Raw genomic sequence first — 11,868 nt, forward strand, 5'->3', positions numbered from 1 at the left:
CCATGTTTCATGAGCTGATCCTATGACAGTGTGTTGACCTATGACCTTATGAGCTGAAATGTTCCAAAGGAGTGTTTCTCCTACACCAAGATAATCCACCCACCTGACAGGTGTGGCATATCAAGAAGCTGTGGCCCTGCCATCCCAGCCCCTCCCATGCCCCTGCCTTCCCAGCCCCTCCCATGGCCCTGCCTTCCCAGCCCCTCCCATGGCCCTGCCTCCCATGGCCCTGCCTTCCCAGCCCCTCCCATGCCCCTGCCTACCATGGCCCTGCCTTCCCAGCCCCTCCCATGGCCCTGCCTCCCATGGCCCTGCCTTCCCAGCCCCTCCCATGGCCCTGCCTTCCCAGCCCCTCCCATGGCCCTGACTTCCCAGCCCCTCCCATGGCCCTGCCTCCCATGGCCCTGCCTTCCCAGCCCCTACAATGGCCCTGCCTACCATGGCCCTGCCTTCCCTGCCCCTCCCATGGCCCTGCCTCCCATGGCCCTGCCTTCCCAGCCCCTCCCATGGCCCTGCCTACCATGGCCCTGCCTTCCCAGCCCCTCCCATGGCCCTGCCTTCCCAGCCCTTCCCATGGCCCTGCCTTCCCAGCCCCTCCCATGGCCCTGCCTTCCCAGCCCCTCCCATGGCCCTGCCTACCATGGCCCTGCCTTCCCAGCCCCTCCCATGCCTCTGCCTTCGCAGCCCCTCCCATGCCCCTGCATTCCCAGCCCCTCCCATGGCCCTCCCTCCCATGGCCCTGCCTTCCCAGCCCCTACAATGGCCCTGCCTCCCATGGCCCTGTCTTCATAGCCCCTCCCATGGCCCTGCCTTCCCAGCCCCTCCCATGCCCCTGCCTTCCCAGCCCCTCCCATGGCCCTGCCTTCCCAGCCCCTCCCATGGCCCTGCCTTCCCAGCCCCTCCCATGGCCCTGCCTTCCCAGCCCCTCCCATGCCCCTGCCTTCCCAGTCCCTCCCATGGCCCTGCCTTCCCAGCCCCTCCCAAGCCCCTGCCTTCCCAGCCCCTCCCATGGCCCTGCCTTCCCAGCCCCTCCCATGCCCCTGCCTTCCCAGCCCCTCCCATGGCCCTGCCTTCCCAGCCCCTCCCATGGCCCTGCCTTCCAAGCCCCTCCCATGGCCCTGCCTCCCATGGCCCTGCCTTCCCAGCCCCTCCCATGGCCCTGCCTTCCAAGCCCCTCCCATGGCCCTGCCTCCCATGGCCCTGCCTTCCCAGCCCCTCCCAAGCCCCTGCCTTCCCAGCCCCTCCCATGGCCCTGCCTTCCCAGCCCCTCCCATGCCCCTGCCTTCCCAGCCCCTCCCATGCCCTTGCCTTCCCAGCCCCTCCCATGGCCCTGCCTCCCATGGCCCTGCCTTCCCAGCCCCTACAATGGCCCTGCCTCCCATGGCCCTGTCTTCCCAGCCCCTCCCATGGCCCTGCCTTCCCAGCCCCTCCCGTGGCCCTGCCATCCCAGCCCCTCCCATGGCACTGCCTTCCCAGCCCCTCCCATTCCCCTGCCTTCCCAGCCCCTCCCATGCACCTGCCTTCCCAGCCCCTCCCATGCCTCTGCCTTCCCAGCCCCTCCCATGGCCCTGCCATCCCAGCCCCTCCCATGGCCCTGCCTTCCCAGCCCCTCCCATTCCCCTGCCTTCCCAGCACCTCCCATGGCCATGTTTTCCCAGCCCCTCCCATGCCCCTTCCTTCCCAGCCCCTCCCATGGCCCTGCCTTCCCAGCCCCTCCCATGGCCCTGCCTCCCATGGCCCTGCCTTCCCAGCCCCTCCCATGGCCCTGCCTACCATGGCCCTGCCTTCCCAGCCCCTCCCATGGCCCTGCCTCCCATGGCCCTGCCTTCCCAGCCCCTCCCATGCCCCTGCCTTCCTAGCCCCTCCCATGGCCCTGCCTTCCCACCCCTCCCATGGCCCTGCCTCCCATGGCCCTGCCTTCCCAGCCCCTACAATGGCCCTGCCTACCATGGCCCTGCCTTCCCTGCCCCTCCCATGGCCCTGCCTCCCATGGCCCTGCCTTCCCAGCCCCTCCCATGGCCCTGCCTACCATGGCCCTGCCTTCCCAGCCCCTCCCATGCCTCTGCCTTCGCAGCCCCTCCCATTCCCCTGCCTTCCCAGCCCCTACAATGGCCCTGCCTCCCATGGCCCTGTCTTCCTAGCCCCTCCCATGGCCCTGCCTTCCCAGCCCCTCCCATTCCCCTGCCTTCCCAGCACCTCCCATGGCCATGTTTTCCCAGCCCCTCCCATGCCCCTGCCTTCCCAGCCCCTCCCATGGCCCTGCCTTCCCAGCCCCTCCCATGGCCCTGCCTCCCATGGCCCTGCCTTCCCAGCCCCTCCCATGGCCCTGCCTACCATGGCCCTGCCTTCCCAGCCCCTCCCATGGCCCTGCCTCCCATGGCCCTGCCTTCCCAGCCCCTCCCATGCCCCTGCCTTCCTAGCCCCTCCCATCGCCCTGCCTTCCCAGCCCCTCCCATGGCCCTGCCTCCCATGGCCCTGCCTTCCCAGCCCCTACAATGGCCCTGCCTACCATGGCCCTGCCTTCCCAGCCCCTCCCATGCCCCTGCCTTCCCAGCCCCTCCCATGCCCTTGCCTTCCCAGCCCCTCCCATGGCCCTGCCTCCCATGGCCCTGCCTTCCCAGCCCCTACAATGGCCCTGCCTACCATGGCCCTGCCTTCCCTGCCCCTCCCATGGCCCTGCCTCCCATGGCCCTGCCTTCCCAGCCCCTCCCATGGCCCTGCCTACCCAGCCCCTCCCATGGCCCTGCCTTCCCAGCCCCTCCCATGGCCCTGCCTTCCCAGCCCCTCCCATGGCCCTGCCTTCCCAGCCCCTCCCATGGCCCTGCCTTCCCAGCCCCTCCCATGCCTCTGCCTTCGCAGCCCCTCCCATGCCCCTGCATTCCCAGCCCCTCCCATGGCCCTCCCTCCCATTGCCCTGCCTTCCCAGCCCCTACAATGGCCCTGCCTCCCATGGCCCTGTCTTCCCAGCCCCTCCCATGGCCCTGCCTTCCCAGCCCCTCCCATGCCCCTGCCTTCCCAGCCCCTCCCATGGCCCTGCCTTCCCAGCCCCTCCCATGGCCCTGCCTTCCCAGCCCCTCCCATGGCCCTGCCTTCCCAGCCCCTCCCATGGCCCTGCCTTCCCAGCCCCCCCCATGGCCCTGCCTTCCCAGCCCCTCTCATGGTCCTGCCTTCCCAGCCCCTCCCATGCCCCTGCCTTCCCAGCCCCTCCCATGGCCCTGCCTTCCCAGCCCCTCCAATGCCCCTGCCTTCCCAGCCCCTCCCATGGCCCTGCCTTCCCAGCCCCTCCCATGCCCCTGCCTTCCCCTCCCATGGCCCTGCCTTCCCAGCCCCTCCCATGGCCCTGCCTTCCCAGCCCCTCTCATGGCCCTGCCTTCCCAGCCCCTCCCATGCCCCTGCCTTCCCACCCCCTCCCATGGCCCTGCCTTCCCAGCCCCTCCCATGGCCCTGCCTTCCCAGCCCCTCCCATGCCCCTGCCTTCCCCTCCCATGGCCCTGCCTTCCCAGCCCCTCCCATGCCCCTGCCTTCCCATGCCCCTGCCTTCCCAGCCCCTCCCATGGCCCTGCCTTCCCAGCCCCTCCCATGCCCCTGCCTTCCCAGCCCCTCCCATGCCCCTGCCTTCCCAGCCCCTCCCATGCCCCTGCCTTCCCAGCCCCTCCCATGGCCCTGCCATCCCAGCCCCACCCATGGCCCTGCCTTCCCAGCCCCTCCCATTCCCCTGCCTTCCCAGCACCTCCCATGGCCATGTTTTCCCAGCCCCTCCCATGGCCCTGCCTTCCCAGCCCCTCCCATGGCCCTGCCTTCCCAGCACCTCCCATGGCCATGTTTTCCCAGCCCCTCCCATGGCCCTGCCATCCCAGCCCCTCCCATGGCCTTGTCTTCCCAGCCCCTCCCATTCCCCTGCCTTCCCAGCACCTCCCATGGCCCTGTCTTCCCAGCCCCTCCCATGGCCCTGCCTTCCCAGCCCCTCCCATGGCCCTGTCTTCCCAGCCCCTCCCATGTCCCTGTCTTCCCAGCCCCTCCCATGGCCCTGCCTTCCCAGCCCCTCCCATGGCCCTGCCTTCCCAGCCCCTCCCATGGCCCTGCCTTCCCAGCCCCTCCCATGGCCCTGCCTTCCCAGCCCCTCCCATGGCCCTGCCTTCCCAGCCCCTCCCATGGCCCTGCCTTCCAAGCCCCTCCCATGGCCCTGCCTTCCCAGCCCCTCCCATGGCCCTGCCTTCCCAGCCCCTCCCATGGCCCTGCCTTCCCAGCCCCTCCCATGCCCCTGCCTTCCCACCCCCTCCCATGGCCCTGCCTTCCCAGCCCCTCCCATGTCCCTGCCTTCCCAGCCCCTCCCATGCCCCTGCCTTCCCAGCCCCTCCCATGCCCCTGCCTTCCCAGCCCCTCCCATGGCCCTGCCTTCCCAGCCCCTCCCATGCCCCTGCCTTCCCAGCCCCTCCCATGGCCCTGCCTTCCCAGCCCCTCCCATGGCCCTGCCTTCCCAGCCCCTCTCATGGCCATGCCTTCCCAGCCCCTCCCATGCCCCTGCCTTCCCAGCCCCTCCCATGGCCCTGCCTTCCCAGCCCCTCCCATGGCCCTGCCTTCCCAGCCCCTCCCATGGCCCTGCCTTCCCAGCCCCTCCCATGGCCCTGTCTTCCCAGCCCCTCCCATGGCCCTGCCTTCCCAGCCCCTCTCATGCCCCTGCCTTCCCAGCCCCTCCCATGCCCCTGCCTTCCCAGCCCTCCCATGCCCCTGCCTTCCCAGCCCCTCCCATGGCCCTGCCTTCCCAGCCCCTCCCATGGCCCTGCCTTCCCAGCCCCTCCCATGCCCCTGCCTTCCCACCCCCTCCCATGGCCCTGCCTTCCCAGCCCCTCCCATGTCCCTGCCTTCCCAGCCCCTCCCATGCCCCTGCCTTCCCAGCCCCTCCCATGCCCCTGCCTTCCCAGCCCCTCCCATGGCCCTGCCTTCCCAGCCCCTCCCATGCCCCTGCCTTCCCAGCCCCTCCCATGGCCCTGCCTTCCCAGCCCCTCCCATGGCCCTGCCTTCCCAGCCCCTCTCATGGCCATGCCTTCCCAGCCCCTCCCATGCCCCTGCCTTCCCAGCCCCTCCCATGGCCCTGCCTTCCCAGCCCCTCCCATGGCCCTGCCTTCCCAGCCCCTCCCATGGCCCTGTCTTCCCAGCCCCTCCCATGGCCCTGCCTTCCCAGCCCCTCTCATGCCCCTGCCTTCCCAGCCCCTCCCATGCCCCTGCCTTCCCAGCCCTCCCATGCCCCTGCCTTCCCAGCCCCTCCCATGGCCCTGCCTTCCCAGCCCCTCCCATGGCCCTGTCTTCCCAGCCCCTCCCATGGCCCTGCCTTCCCAGCCCTCCCATGCCCCTGCCTTCCCAGCCCCTCCCATGGCCCTGCCTTCCCAGCCCCTCCCATGGCCCTGCCTTCCCAGCCCCTCCCATGGCCCTGCCTTCCCAGCCCCTCCCATGGCCCTGTCTTCCCAGCCCCTCCCATGGCCCTGCCTTCCCAGCCCCTCCCATGGCCCTGTCTTCCCAGCCCCTCCCATGGCCCTGCCTTCCCAGCCCTCCCATGCCCCTGCCTTCCCAGCCCCTCCCATGCACCTGCCTTCCCAGCCCCTCCCATGTCCCTGCCTTCCCAGCCCCTCCCATGCCCCTGCCTTCCCAGCCCCTCCCATGCACCTGCCTTCCCAGCCCCTCCCATGCACCTGCCTTCCCAGCCCCTCCCATGCACCTGCCTTCCCAGCCCCTCCCATGCCCCTGCCTTCCCAGCCCCTCCCATGGCCCTGCCTTCCCAGCCCCTCCCATGGCCCTGCCTTCCCAGCCCCTCCCATGGCCCTGCCTTCCCAGCCCCTCCCATGGCCCTGCCTTCCCAGCCCCTCCCATGCCCCTGCCTTCCCAGCCCCTCCCATGCCCCTGCCTAGTCATGTGAAATCCATAGATTAATTTAGACTGAACAAAAATATAAACGTAACGTGCTACAATTTCAAAGATTTACTGAGTTACATGTTGTGTTTTATATTTATGTTCATAACACACACACACACACACACATTACACACTGTACAGGTATCTAGTCATTTAACATTTCATTTCTGTTATTGGTATCACATCAGACCAACTCCGAGAATATGTTTAATAATGTTAAATTGACTATTCGATGTTATACTGTTGAGGTTTAGAGTCATATAATGAATATACCTGTCATTGAATAGTTTGCTGTTGTCTTGGCACCGGTCGTCAGAATAGATTGTAAAATATATTTATAATCTTTAAGGGACGACATGAATAAAGGATACTGTCAATACTCCAAAAGATGTGGTTTTCATGAAGGGACGATGCAGCTAAATGAATCAATGTTGTGATGACGTGTTTTAAACAGGGTTCTCCCTCTCCATCCGTCTCTCTCTCTAGGTTCGTCAGATCTCAGTCCGTTCCCAGGTCAGTTTGAGCGTCAGTTCCCGGGTCTCTCCTCTCTGACGGAGTCCGGCTTCTCCAGTCCCAGAATGCACTACCCCACCACCTTTACCTACACCCCTCCTGTCAGCTCCGCCATGTCGCTAGGCTCCGCCCACTACCACCCCTACCTGCCACCTCCCTACCCTGGGTCCACCCAGAGTCAGAGTGGACCGTTTCCGACGAGCAGCGCTCCCTATCTCTACTATGGACCATCCTCTGGGTCGTACCAGTTCTCCATGGTTCCCGGGGGGGACCGCTCCCCCTCCAGAATGGTTCCTCCCTGCACCAGCGCCTCCACCGGTAGCTCCCTGGTTAACCCTAACCTGCCCAGCCAGGCAGATGGAGGGGTGGAGGGGGACGGGAGTCACAGCAACTCCCCAACCGTACTCAACTCTGCTGGGGGACGCATGGATGAAGCTGTCTGGAGACCTTACTGAGGAGAAAAGGGGGAGGGAAGGAGGAAGAGGAGGATGGAGAGGAGGAGGAGAGGAGGATGAGGAGAGGAGGATGAAGAGGGGGAGGAGAGGAGGAGGAGTAGGAGAGGATGAAGAGGAGGAGGAAGAGAGGAGGATGAAGAGGAGGAGGAGAAGAAGGCAACGTAAACTAATGTCATGGTTTTAAAGCACAAAACCTTTCAAATGAATTTTTGAGTTCTGATTAAAAAGCAGCAATTCTCCAGTGTCATCCACAACTTACGGGACGCTTCAGGCTATTTGTAGCAGACAGCTTGTTTTATGTAGTATTTGTATAAGGCTTTTAGCTGAGTATGTTGTTGTACTAGGACAATATAGCAGGACAATATAGCAGGACAATACAGCAGGACAATATAGCAGGACAATATAGAAGGACAATATAGAAGGACAATACAGCAGGACAATATAGAAGGACAATACAGCAGGACAATATAACAGGACTATATAACAGGACTATACAACAGGACTATACAACATGACTATACAACAGGACTATACAACAGGACTATATAACAGGACTATATAACAGGACTATATAACAGGACTATATAACAGAACTATACAACAGGACTATATAACAGGACTATATAACAGGACTATACAACAGGACTATATAACAGGACTATATAACAGGACTATACAATAGGACTGTATAACAGGACTATATAACAGGACTATATAACAGGACTATACAACAGGACTATACAACAGGACTATACAACAGGACTATACAACAGGACTATACAACAGGACTATACAACAGGACTATACAACAGGACTATACAACAGGACTATATAACAGGACTATATAACAGAACTATACAACAGGACTATACAACAGGACTATATAACAGGACTATATAACAGGACTATATAACAGGACTATATAACAGGACTATATAACAGGACTATACAACAGGACTATATAACAGGACTATATAACAGGACTATACAACAGGACTATACAACAGGACTATACAACAGGACTATACAACAGGACTATACAACAGGACTATACAACAGGACTATACAACAGGACTATACAACAGGACTATATAACAGGACTATACAACAGGACTATACAACAGGACTATACAACAGGACTATACAACAGGACTATATAACAGGACAAGCACTGAGTAGGAAAAGAGGACAGAAACACGTACAGTATGTTACCATGGTGATGATAAGAGTAACAGCTATGTTGCGATGTGGTGGTATGAACAAAGTTTGCTTTAAAATGTCTATATGCTCATTTTAAATCAATTAATTTAAATGGTATATTATTGGTGAGAAGATGTGGGTTGAGGAGTTTTAACTTATGAAGACATAAATGATGTCATGTATTTTAACACTTGAGTGGTAGAATTCTGTATTCTGAATATTTTTATGCATCTACATGATTACGTTAACAGTCTTTTTCTTTGGTCATTTAAGTTAAATTATTTTAAAACAATAGTTTTAACTTAATATTATTTTTTCAAATGTGTTTATACATTTAAAATTCCTCTCCAAAGATAAACGAAAAGCTATTTCCTCTATAAACAATAATAATTGAATCTGAATGATGAAATCCTTTACGCGTAAAAAGCAATGACACACTAGATTACAGAATAAAAAACATAAGGCTCTGCATTCATACAGTACAACAGTACAACAACAGCATGTGTGATGACAAACTGACTCTGACCATAGACACGCGTGTACTTTATATTTTTACCACAGAGTATTTTTATCAGGTTGAATCTGTGTGTATTTGTCAGACAGGTAGATCAGGTACACAGGTAGACAGGTAGATCAGGTAGACCGGTAGATCAGGTAGACAGGTAGACAGGTACACAGGTAGATCAGGTAGACAGGTAGACAGGTAGACAGGTAGACAGGTAGATCAGGTAGACCGGTAGATCAGGTAGACCGGTAGATCAGGTAGACAGGTAGACAGGTACACAGGTAGATCAGGTAGACCGGTAGATCAGGTAGACAGGTAGATCAGGTAGACAGGTAGACAGGTAGACAGGTAGACAGGTAGATCAGGTAGACCGGTAGATCAGGTAGACCGGTAGATCAGGTAGACAGGTACACAGGTAGATCAGGTAGACAGGTACACAGGTAGACAGGTAGATCAGGTACACAGGTAGACAGGTAGATCTGGTACACAGGTAGACAGGTAGATCAGGTACACAGGTACACAGGTAGACAGGTAGATCAGGTACACAGGTAGAAATGTAGATCTGGTACACAGGTACACAGGTAGACCGGTAGATCAGGTAGACAGGTAGACAGGTACACAGGTAGACAGGTAGATCAGGTAGACAGGTACACAGGTAGACAGGTAGATCAGGTAGACAGGTAGACAGGTAGATCAGGTAGACCGGTAGATCAGGTAGACCGGTAGATCAGGTAGACAGGTACACAGGTAGACCGGTAGATCAGGTAGACAGGTAGACAGGTACACAGGTAGACAGGTAGATCAGGTACACAGGTAGACAGGTAGATCAGGTACACAGGTAGAAATGTAGATCTGGTACACAGGTAGACAGGTAGATCAGGTAGACAGGTAGACAGGTAGACAGGTACACAGGTAGACAGGTAGATCAGGTACACAGGTAGACAGGTAGATCTGGTACACAGGTAGACAGGTAGATCAGGTACACAGGTACACAGGTAGACAGGTAGATCAGGTACACAGGTAGACAGGTAGATCAGGTAGACCGGTAGATCAGGTAGACAGGTAGACAGGTACACAGGTAGACAGGTAGATCAGGTACACAGGTAGACAGGTAGATCAGGTACACAGGTAGATCTGGTACACAGGTACACAGGTAGACAGGTAGATCAGGTACACAGGTAGACAGGTAGATCAGGTAGACCGGTAGATCAGGTAGACAGGTAGACAGGTACACAGGTAGACAGGTAGATCAGGTACACAGGTAGACAGGTAGATCAGGTACACAGGTAGAAATGTAGATCTGGTACACAGGTAGATCAGGTAGACAGGTTGACAGGTAGATCAGGTAGACAGGTACACCGGTAGACAGGTAGACAGGTAGATCAGGTAGACAGGTAGACAGGTAGATCAGGTAGACTTGGTAGATCAGGTAGACAGGTAGACAGGTACACAGGTAGATCAGGTAGATCAGGTAGACAGGTACACAGGTAGATCAGGTAGACAGGTACACAGGTAGATCAGGTAGACAGGTAGATCAGGGTGGTTGTACCAGGCCTTTATGGGTCCGCAATACAATACGCCACCGTACGGTAGCTCGTCAAACCTAAATACAGTTGATGAGACCCATATTCATGACTGTATGTCCAGCTCAGTACCAGCCACCATCTACAGTCACATATCGGATTTTAAAATGCTGATAAGTTTCCCAAAACGTCCCCTGTTTTCCAGGAATACTGGTTGTAAGATGCCTATAATTATAAGGGAATAAACAGGAAATACGGGAATCGTCCAATCTGAATTTCTGGAAAACCAGGGGATTTGGGGAACGTTTCCGGAATTGTGCAACCCTAGTCACATTCATGTTCACCACAGTACATCATTATATTTCCATTAGATGTACAGCAGCCCTGATTAACAACCTGTTACTACCCTGAAACCATCGTTGTTCTGGTCAGATGTGCTAGAGAGGACTTTCAAAAAGTATATTTTGGTGTTTCAAAAACACAACAATATTTTATTTATTTTACTTTTCATTTATGAATGAATGAATTAATAATCTGCCCACTGTTGTTTGACATTTGTAAAAAAAAATATAAAAAAATATTCTGGATGAAAAATCTGTTTTGTCTTTGAGCTTATTTCTTATTTTGCTGTTGTTATTTTTTGGGGGGCATCCAGCCACAGTATTCAGTGCTAATTTCATCAACACAAATAGTGACAAAAATATTAGTCAAACACTTATTTTTCAGAGGCTACATGAGATAATAGCTGACTAAACAGACTCACATTTCCAATAAATTATCAAAAATATGTTTTGTTATTTGGACGGGCATTTTCGTTTAGTTATAGTTAGATAATACCTTCCAAATAAAATAATAAAATATAGATCATTTATTTGAAATATTGATCATATGCAGCTCTGCCTCAGTATGTCTAGTATGTGTAGACCATGTTTCTGATGCTGTCTGGTTAAAGAACAGTATGGCATGTCATTCTTTTTGGCCAGACAGCATCAGATACATGGTCTAAATCAAATCTAAATGTATTGGTCACATACACATATTTGGCAGATGTTATTGCGGGTGTAGAGAAATGCCTGTGTTTCTAGCTCCAACAGTAATATCTAACTAAATGCTTGTGTTTCTAGCTCCAACAGTGCAGTAGTATCTAACTAAATGCTTGTGTTTCTAGCTCCAACAGTAGTATCTAACTAAATGCTTGTGTTTCCAGCTCCAACAGTGCAGTAGTATCTAACTAAATGCTTGTGTTTCTAGCTCCAACAGTGCAGTAGTATCTAACTAAATGCTTGTGTTTCTAGCTCCAACAGTGCAGTAGTATCTAACTAAATGCTTGTGTTTCTAGCTCCAACTGTGAAGTAGTATCTAACTAAATGTTTGTGTTTCTAGCTCTAACAGTAATATCTAACTAAATGCATGTATTTCTAGCTCTAACAGTAATATCTAACTAAATGCTTGTGTTTCTAGCTCCAACAGTAATATCTAACTAAATGCTTGTGGTTCTAGCTCCAACAGTGCAGTAGTATCTAACTAAATGCTTGTGTTTCTAGCTCCAACAGTAGTATCTATCTAAAGGCTTGTGTTTCCAGCTCCAACAGTGCAGTAGTATCTAACTAAATGCTTGTGTTTCTAGCTCCAACAGTGCAGTAGTATCTAACTAAATGCGTGTGTTTCTAGCTCCAACAGTGCAGTGGTATCTAACTAAATGCTTGTGTTTCTAGCTCCAACAGTGTAGTAGTATCTAACTAAATGCTTGTGTTTCTAGCTCCAA

General features: G+C 55.7%; 1 protein-coding gene across 10 annotated transcripts in view; it reads left to right on the forward strand.

Annotated features, from left to right (window-relative positions):
- Positions 1–10,697, forward strand: part of LOC110530744 (runt-related transcription factor 2) — a 177,514-nt gene extending 166,817 nt beyond the window's left edge. For 3 of the 10 annotated variants that reach the window (XM_021613996.3, XM_090242420.1, XM_090242421.1), the window contains one exon: positions 6,394–10,697. In XM_021613996.3, the coding sequence (XP_021469671.3) occupies positions 6,394–6,875 (482 nt within the window). In that variant the 3' untranslated portion in view covers positions 6,876–10,697. The remainder of the gene's footprint in view (positions 1–6,393) is intronic. The other 7 variants (XR_016497563.1, XR_016497567.1, XR_016497568.1 and 4 more) reach the window with 7 other exon arrangements.
- Positions 10,698–11,868: the final 1,171 nt, after the last annotated feature.

Source organism: Oncorhynchus mykiss, chromosome 8 (genome assembly GCF_057628025.1).
Source record: "Oncorhynchus mykiss isolate SJ-2025 chromosome 8, ASM5762802v1, whole genome shotgun sequence".
NCBI lineage: Eukaryota > Metazoa > Chordata > Actinopteri > Salmoniformes > Salmonidae > Oncorhynchus > Oncorhynchus mykiss.